The sequence below is a fragment of the Bacillus rossius genome, chromosome 3 (genome assembly GCF_032445375.1).
Source record: "Bacillus rossius redtenbacheri isolate Brsri chromosome 3, Brsri_v3, whole genome shotgun sequence".
Lineage (NCBI taxonomy): Eukaryota > Metazoa > Arthropoda > Insecta > Phasmatodea > Bacillidae > Bacillus > Bacillus rossius.
In genome coordinates, this window is record NC_086332.1 from 42,326,522 (window position 1) to 42,334,712 (window position 8,191).

Genomic DNA, 8,191 nt, shown 5'->3' on the forward strand with positions numbered 1-8,191 from the left:
CCCGCAGCTAATCGCCCCGGCGGGAGTGGACCCCGAATCGAACACTTCTTAGGCAAAAAATATATATATATACTTTAGGCGAAACCACTCACTTCCTACCCGCCATTGTAAGTACTTCTACACGATTTTATAATAATGAGTTCGACGTTGATAAGCAAATGACTTTTTAGTACATTCAAGCTAATGTGAACATTTTATGACAAACCTTTGACAATCACGTCTGTCCACAGCTGCACAAAAAAGTTTCAAACTTAAAAACATTCATCGTACCGCTGAGTGGGGTGGTGCGCTCGTTCAAATCCGGTTTTTGGTTTTCCGTGGTTTCCCCAAAACCACCCAGGCAAACCCTTTAGTGGTTTACTATCATACGTCATGGGCAAGTCCTTTCAGAAGTGTTTTTGCATCGTGCTCTCTACACGTGCTTCCTCTTTCACGACCTCGTGGCCCAGACAAACGAGACACCACTCGTATTGTAGGTGGTTTTTGGCAATAAACATTATTGTCACTTCGAAAGGAGCTGTGGACTAGCATACTCTCAAATTTTTAACAGTTGTGTCAAAATTACAGTTATTTTGAAACAGCATAACAAACCGTTGCTGCTTCTACCTATATACCCAATTTTCGTGAAATAACACTTAACCAAATGTCGTTATTGATCATTTTCTACCAAATTCTCAGTAGCGTGCAAATAAACATAACGTTATGTAGCAGCTAATATTGGTAACAGAGGAATTTTTTTACTGGTAGCCTGTCAATGTAATGACCTGTAATTTTTTGTGTTCGTTTCAAAGTTCGGCTGAAAATGTGTGTCAATATCAGCTATATATATTTATTGTAGGCTATGATTAAAAATTGTACTCGTGGATTATTTCTCAAAAACAGAAGTTTTCCTTTCAGGATCTAAAATTTTTTTGTCGTTTTCGTTCTACAATGTATAATTTTATAATATTCAATAAACAAGAAAAAAAGGTTAATTGTTGTATCCTACCATCAAATCTGTATGATTCCCGATCTTGAGCTTTTAAGGTAGCAATAAAAAATAACAAGTTGCTCTTTGTAATTCAAAGTTTATCACATCTCTACTGTCACTCACTCTTCTTCGCTATTGTCAAACCTAAACACGAAACGTTATAAAAATATATTTATTTTTTATTCCCTTGTAGCATCCATTGGATTGTGTTTATTTAATCAACTTTATACGTCGCTGCCTCATTCAAGTCGATCACAACCCTGGCCGTCGGAACGAGATGTGTAATGTATTTGTTGTCTACCAATACGCTTCCCTCAGTGTTGTGTTGGTTTCATGCCTGGCCCACCCTTCACATCCACAATAGAGTCATAAAAGTTCTCATTTCGATAAACTAAAATTTGACTTCGGTCGTTAAAACGGAATAAAATGTGATTCACCACCAGCAACGTCCAACCACCCCCCGCCCCCCCCCCCCCCCCCCCCCCCCGTTTTTAAATGGTGATTGTAAACATTAAAAAAAATTTCCTGAACTCTTAAAATTTTCGCAAATAATGAAGCAAGCTTACACGCACACGTGCAATCAAAGATCCGAATATTGTTGGGTTTGTAATGCAGCATCGAATGAACCACGATCTGTGGGATATTAGAATACTATATCAGATTCCACCATGTTAAGGCTTAAAACACCATGTTGCGAAGGAAAGATGGGTGTCTACAATTTGAAAGGATGTAAAATAAACGGACGATACTAGATAAGAGAATGACATGAACGATAACGCAGGATAACAACTTACGGACAAGATAATCTCCTGGTTTATGATAATCATCGGTGACAAGTCGCTCCGGCTGGTTGGGGAGAGGGGGTTAGCGGGAGATACACACAACACATGTCCTAACTCGACTAAACGTCACGCAGCAAGTGAACGTGAGCGCCCGGATTATTATTGCCCCGGCCGGGCGATAAACACGCGCGCGTCTCTGCCCGGACCGGACTCTATGCAAATGGGGCGCCGGGTCCCGGCGAGCCGCGCCGTAAACATGTCGGCGGCGAGCTGTTGCTCGGGACGCGCGTCGTCGCGGGGAGAGACCGCCTGCCTCGTGCTCGCTGCCGCCTGTCGACGGGACCCACTGCCCCGCCCGACAACGTGTCGGCGAGTGCTTCGTGGCAGTTCCCCCGCAGAACCGCCCGACACCGTGTCGGCGAGTGCTCTGTGGCGGTATCCCCCGCAGACCCGCCCGACACCGTATTGGCGAGTGCTCTGTGGCGGTATCCCCCGCAGACCCGCCCGACACCGTGTCGGCGAGTGCTCCGTGGCGGCCGTGTCGACGAGTGCTCCGTGGCGGTTTCCCCGCTGTCCCGCCCGACACCGTGTCGGCGAGTGCTCCGTGGCAGTTCCCCCGCAGACCCGCCCGACACCGTGTCGGCGAGTGCTCTGTGGCGGAATCCCCCGCAGACCCGCCCGACACCGTATTGGCGAGTGCTCTGTGGCGGTATTCCCCGCAGACCCGCCCGACACCGTATTGGCGAGTGCTCTGTGGCGGTATCCCCCGCAGACCCGCCCGACACCGTATTGGCGAGTGCTCTGTGGCGGTATCCCCCGCAGACCCGCCCGACACCGTATTGGCGAGTGCTCTGTGGCGGTATCCCCCGCAGACCCGCCCGACACCATGTCGGCGAGTGCTCCGTGGCGGCCGTGTCGACGAGTGCTCCGTGGCGGTTTCCCCGCTGTCCCGCCCGACACCGTGTCGGCGAGTGCTCCGTGGCAGTTCCCCCGCTGCCAAGCCTGACACCGCGTCGGCGAGTGCTCCGTGGCGGTTCCCCCGCTGCCCCGCCCGACACCGTGTCGGCGAGTGCTCCGTGGCAGTTCCCCCGCAGACGCGCCTGACACCGTGTCGGCGAGTGCTCCGTGGTGGTTCCCCCGCTGCCTCACCCGACACCGTGTCGGCGAGTGCTCCGTGGCAGTTCCCCCGCAGACCCGCCTGACACCGTGTCGGCGAGTGCTCCGTGGCAGTTCCACCGCTGCCCCGCCCGACACCGTGTCGGCGAGTGCTCCGTGGCGGTTCCCCCGCTGCCCCGCCCGACACCGTGTCGGCGAGTGCTCCGTGGGGGTTCCCCCGCTGCCCCGCCCGACACCGTGTCGGCGAGTGCTCCGTGGCGGTTCCCCCGCTGCCCCGCCCGACACCGTGTCGGCGAGTGCTCCGTGGCGATTCCCCCGCTGCCCCGCCCGACACCGTGTCGGCGAGTGCTCCGTGGCAGTTCCCCCGCAGACCCGCCTGACACCGTGTAGGCGAGTGCTCCGTGGCAGTTCCCCCGCAGACCCGCCTGACACCGTGTCGGCGAATGCTCCGTGGCGGTTCCCCCGCAGACCCGCCTGACACCGTGTCGGCGAGTGCTCCGTGGCAGTTCCCCCGCAGACCCGCCCGACACCGTGTCGGCGAGTGCTCTGTGGCGGAATCCCCCGCAGACCCGCCCGACACCGTATTGGCGAGTGCTCTGTGGCGGTATTCCCCGCAGACCCGCCCGACACCGTATTGGCGAGTGCTCTGTGGCGGTATCCCCCGCAGACCCGCCCGACACCGTATTGGCGAGTGCTCTGTGGCGGTATCCCCCGCAGACCCGCCCGACACCGTATTGGCGAGTGCTCTGTGGCGGTATCCCCCGCAGACCCGCCCGACACCATGTCGGCGAGTGCTCCGTGGCGGCCGTGTCGACGAGTGCTCCGTGGCGGTTTCCCCGCTGTCCCGCCCGACACCGTGTCGGCGAGTGCTCCGTGGCAGTTCCCCCGCTGCCAAGCCTGACACCGCGTCGGCGAGTGCTCCGTGGCGGTTCCCCCGCTGCCCCGCCCGACACCGTGTCGGCGAGTGCTCCGTGGCAGTTCCCCCGCAGACGCGCCTGACACCGTGTCGGCGAGTGCTCCGTGGTGGTTCCCCCGCTGCCTCGCCCGACACCGTGTCGGCGAGTGCTCCGTGGCAGTTCCCCCGCTGCCCCGCCCGACACCGTGTCGGCGAGTGCTCCGTGGCGGTTCCCCCGCTGCCCCGCCCGACACCGTGTCGGCGAGTGCTCCGTGGGGGTTCCCCCGCTGCCCCGCCCGACACCGTGTCGGCGAGTGCTCCGTGGCGGTTCCCCCGCTGCCCCGCCCGACACCGTGTCGGCGAGTGCTCCGTGGCGATTCCCCCGCTGCCCCGCCCGACACCGTGTCGGCGAGTGCTCCGTGGCAGTTCCCCCGCAGACCCGCCTGACACCGTGTAGGCGAGTGCTCCGTGGCAGTTCCCCCGCAGACCCGCCTGACACCGTGTCGGCGAATGCTCCGTGGCGGTTCCCCCGCAGACCCGCCTGACACCGTGTCGGCGAGTGCTCCGTGGCGGTTCCCCCGCTGCCTCGTCCGACACCGTGTCGGCGAGTGCTCCGTGGGGGTTCCCCCGCTGCCCCGCCCGACACCGTGTCGGCGAGTGCTCCGTGGCGGTTCCCCCGCTGCCCCGCCCGACACCGTGTCGGCGAGTGCTCCGTGGCGGTTCCCCCCCAGACCCGCCCGACACCGTGTCGGCGAGTGCTCCGTGGCAGTTCCCCCGCAGACCCGCCCGACACCGTGTCGGCGAGTGCTACGTGGCGGTTCCCCCGCTGCCCCGCCCGACACCGTGTCGGCGAGTGCTCCGTCGCGGTTCCCCCGCAGACCCGCCCGACACCATGTCGGCGAGTGCTCCGTGGCGGTTCCCCCACTGCCCCGCCCGACACCGTGTCGGCGAGTGCTCCGTCGCGGTTCCCTCTCTGCCCCGCCCGACACCGTGTCGGCGAGTGCTCCGTGGCGGTTCCCCCACTGCCCCGCCCGACACCGTGTCGGCGAGTGCTCCGTGGCGGTTCCCCCGCTGCCCCGCCCGACACCGTGTCGGCGAGTGCTCCGTGGCAGTTCCCCCGCAGACCCGCCCGACACCGTATCGGCGAGTGCTCCGTGGCGGTTCCCCCGCTGTCCCGCCCGACACCGTGTCGGCGAGTGCTCCGTGGCATTTCCCCCGCTGCCTTGCCCGACACCGTGTCGGCGAGTGCTCCGTGGCGGTTTTCCCGCTGTCCCGCCCGACACCGTGTCGGCGAGTGCTCTTGGCGGTTCCCCCGCAGACCCGCCCGACACCATGTCGGCGAGTGCTCCGTGGCGGTTACCCCGCTGCCCCGCCTGACACCGTGTCGGCGAGTGTTCCGTGGCGGTTCCCCCGCTGCCCCGCCCGACACCGTGTCGGAGAGTGTTCCGTGGCGGTTCCCCCGCTGCCCCGCCCGACACCGTGTCGGCGATTGCTCCGTGGCGGTTCCCCCGCTGGCCCGCCCGACACCGTGTCGGCGAGTGCTCCGTGGCGGTTCCACCGCTGCCCCGCCCGACACCGTGTCGGCGAGTGCTCTTGGCGGTTCCCCCGCAGACCCGCCCCACACCGTGTCGGCGAGTGCTCCGTGGCGGTTCCACCACTGCCCCGCCCGACACCGTGTCGGCGAGTGTTCCGTGGCGGTTCCCCCGCTGCCCCGCCCGACACCGTGTCGGCGAGTGTTCCATGGCGGTTCCCCCGCTGCCCCGCCTGACACCGTGTCGGCGAGTGCTCCGTGGCGGTTCCCCCGCTGCCCCGCCCGACACCGTGTCGGCGAGTGCTCCGTGGCGGTTTCCCCGCTGTCCCGCCCGACACCGTGTCGGCGAGTGCTCCGTGGCGGTTCCCCCGCTTCCCTGCCCGTCACCGTGTCGGCGAGTGCTTCGTGGCGTGGTGGTTGCTTTTCCCCGCTGACTGACGGCCGCGCTCCGCTGTGGATGCCCTGCGATCCGTCATACTCGTGAGCCGCGGTCCAAACCAGTCACGTCAAAGGCAAGCAACCACCACAGGGCGGATCTGGGTTGAAGCTCAGGGGAGGGCAAAATGAAATTTTCCTAATAAAATCTAAGTACATTTTATTTGTGGTTTAAAAAACTCAGCTATTATCTGTAGAACTGCAGTAAAATAGTACTTAAGTAAGGTTGGGAAACTATTATTAGGAATTATGAGAAAATATGAAAATAATTCAGGGTTCAGGGGAGGGATGCCACTATGCCACCTCCCTCCCGCCCCCCGTTCAGGATCTGCCAATGTTTTTTAAGCGATCAAAAATATCTGTGATAATTTAGATAATTATTTATACATTTGTGTAGTCAATGTTGCAGTACCTGTGTTTTGCCTCGCAGATAAGAAAACTGCGGTAAAGGTTTCTTTACCGCAAATATTATGATGGGATGACCCACATAATTTTGTGCTGGAATATTAAATATAAAGACTTCTGGCACTTACTATGTTAATAATTTTTGTATCTATAAGTAAGGACAAGTTTATGTGGTAAATTGCGGTAAAACCGAAATAAACATGTCAAAACGTCGCATAACACCGGAAAGAAAGTTAAAACAACATATAGCACAGAAATGCAAGTTATATCATGGATAGGGACCGGAAAAATTCGCGGTTACAATGCCCTCTAGGATAGACTCCACAATCCTCTATGTATTCGGGCAAACGCCACCTGCTCATTGGCTGCTGACTGGTGAGACCTGATAACTAAAGTGCTGGTCATTAGATTCTTGTATTGCTGAAGGTTTTTCATTGGCTCAGAGTCCTTCAGTTGAATTGCGATCCAATCACTGAAGCAGTATGAATGTAAAAGTGTTTGAATTCTACCATGACGCGAAATAAATCCGCGAATTTTTCCGGTCTTTAATCATGGAAGTAAGTAGCATTTAACCAAATCTTAATTAAAATCAGTGAAAATGATCTTTTGATGATTGTAATTCAAGGAATGTGTTTCCAGCCAAAAATATTGAATCGAAGTGTATGGGGTCAGAAAAATTAATTATAATTTGTTTTATTGTGTATCTGTTATTGAATCACTTTTAAAACACAAATTTTCACTAGTTCATTGTTATTGTTTTGACTGCATCTGTCTTAAAATAATTTATTATAATTATTTGATCGTAAAAATACAGCATATAAATTTTTCCACTGTTTTGGTGGAGTGTCAATAAGTTATTTACTATAGTACCCCGTTAAACCATCTGTGCACAGCCGTGCTACATGAACAATATCACTATACAGTTCATTATTCTTGTAGATCGCCTTGCACAATCAGGTAAGGAAAATACAAGCAAGTTCAGGATGTCCATAAAATAATTTCTCAATTGCTCTGGTATCTTAGAACAGTTTAATTTAGATTGTTTACAAAAAATCATATATCAAATTGAAGGTAAAATATCTTTTTCCTTACAAATTTTCAATAGGTGCACCTTTGATTGCACGGCACTCATCCATCTTCAAGTTTAAATCTTCCCATATTTTGGTTAACACGTCCGGAGTAATGGAAGCAATAGCCTCTTCAATTCTGTAACTCAACTCTTGCAATGGGGAGGAACTCCATCCTCTTGCCAAATGAAGTTTACAACTGCGCCCTCTACTAATTGGGGAAAGAGCCCATCTTTCAACATAGGTTGCGCTGCAAGCGATAAAACAACAAAGCAGTACTCGCGCATGCGCTTATCTAAAACTGTTTGATTTACTGTTTAATTGTGCGCTTGACCCAACACTCTGCAACGCTTAAAGTTGATACTGTTAACATTCATATCTGGGACATTCTTTTGTGGACATTATGTATAAAAGAAAAAAAATTCACTTGAATTCTTGACAGGCATAATTTTATTTTCAGGTTCATTTATCTGCCTAACCAGGGGCGTGCTTGTGTTAGTTAAGTGGAATGATAAGAGCTACACTCACGGCTGCTTCTAGTAGGGTGAAGCCTCTAAACGCAAGGCTCTCGCCTGGTGAGCTGGAACTCAGTTTTCTTGTCGTGCATGGGACGACTGTGAGATCAAACTGGTGACCGTAACATTTTATGGCAATTATGGAAATTAAGACAAAGGTGTGATTCACGCACCATTGATGCTTTCAAGGATCTATACCACTGTGTATTTACAAATCTAGAATGATTCTGAAAACAACCGGTTGTAGCCATATTCACTTTACTAAAATATAACAGTTTTAAAACGTTTAGACTTACTAAGCAGCTGATTACTTTGAAAAATTGCGAACTCACAAACCTTCACCTTTTAGATATATTTTTAAAACAGAATTTACAGGGATATACGCCATTGCTGTTTATGCTGGTTGATATAATAAAAACCTCAGGTAATGTACAATAATCCAACATTAGCTTATGTCAATTGCTACATGCTTAAA

The 8,191-nt window shown here is 54.1% G+C and overlaps 1 protein-coding gene across 1 annotated transcript; it reads left to right on the top strand.

The window, feature by feature from the left end:
- The first annotated feature begins 372 nt into the window (after window positions 1-372).
- Window positions 373-5,778, top strand: LOC134531279 (proline-rich protein 36-like). Its single transcript, XM_063366971.1, has 8 exons — window positions 373-376; window positions 2,251-2,448; window positions 2,575-2,866; window positions 2,983-3,254; window positions 3,337-3,459; window positions 3,586-4,167; window positions 4,299-4,416; window positions 4,533-5,778. Exons 1-8 carry the CDS (start codon window positions 373-375, stop codon window positions 5,776-5,778), a joined length of 2,835 nt encoding a protein of 944 aa, XP_063223041.1.
- The last annotated feature ends 2,413 nt before the right edge of the window (window positions 5,779-8,191 follow it).

Excerpts from the sequence above, each read along its gene's own strand:
- LOC134531279 (XM_063366971.1), top strand. Across the intron at positions 2,867-2,982 it reads ACGCGCCTGACACCGTGTCG|TTCCACCGCTGCCCCGCCCG; the intron begins GCGAGTGCTCCG and ends GCTCCGTGGCAG. Across the intron at positions 4,417-4,532 it reads CCCCGCCCGACACCGTGTCG|TTCCCCCGCAGACCCGCCCG; the intron begins GCGAGTGCTCCG and ends GCTCCGTGGCAG.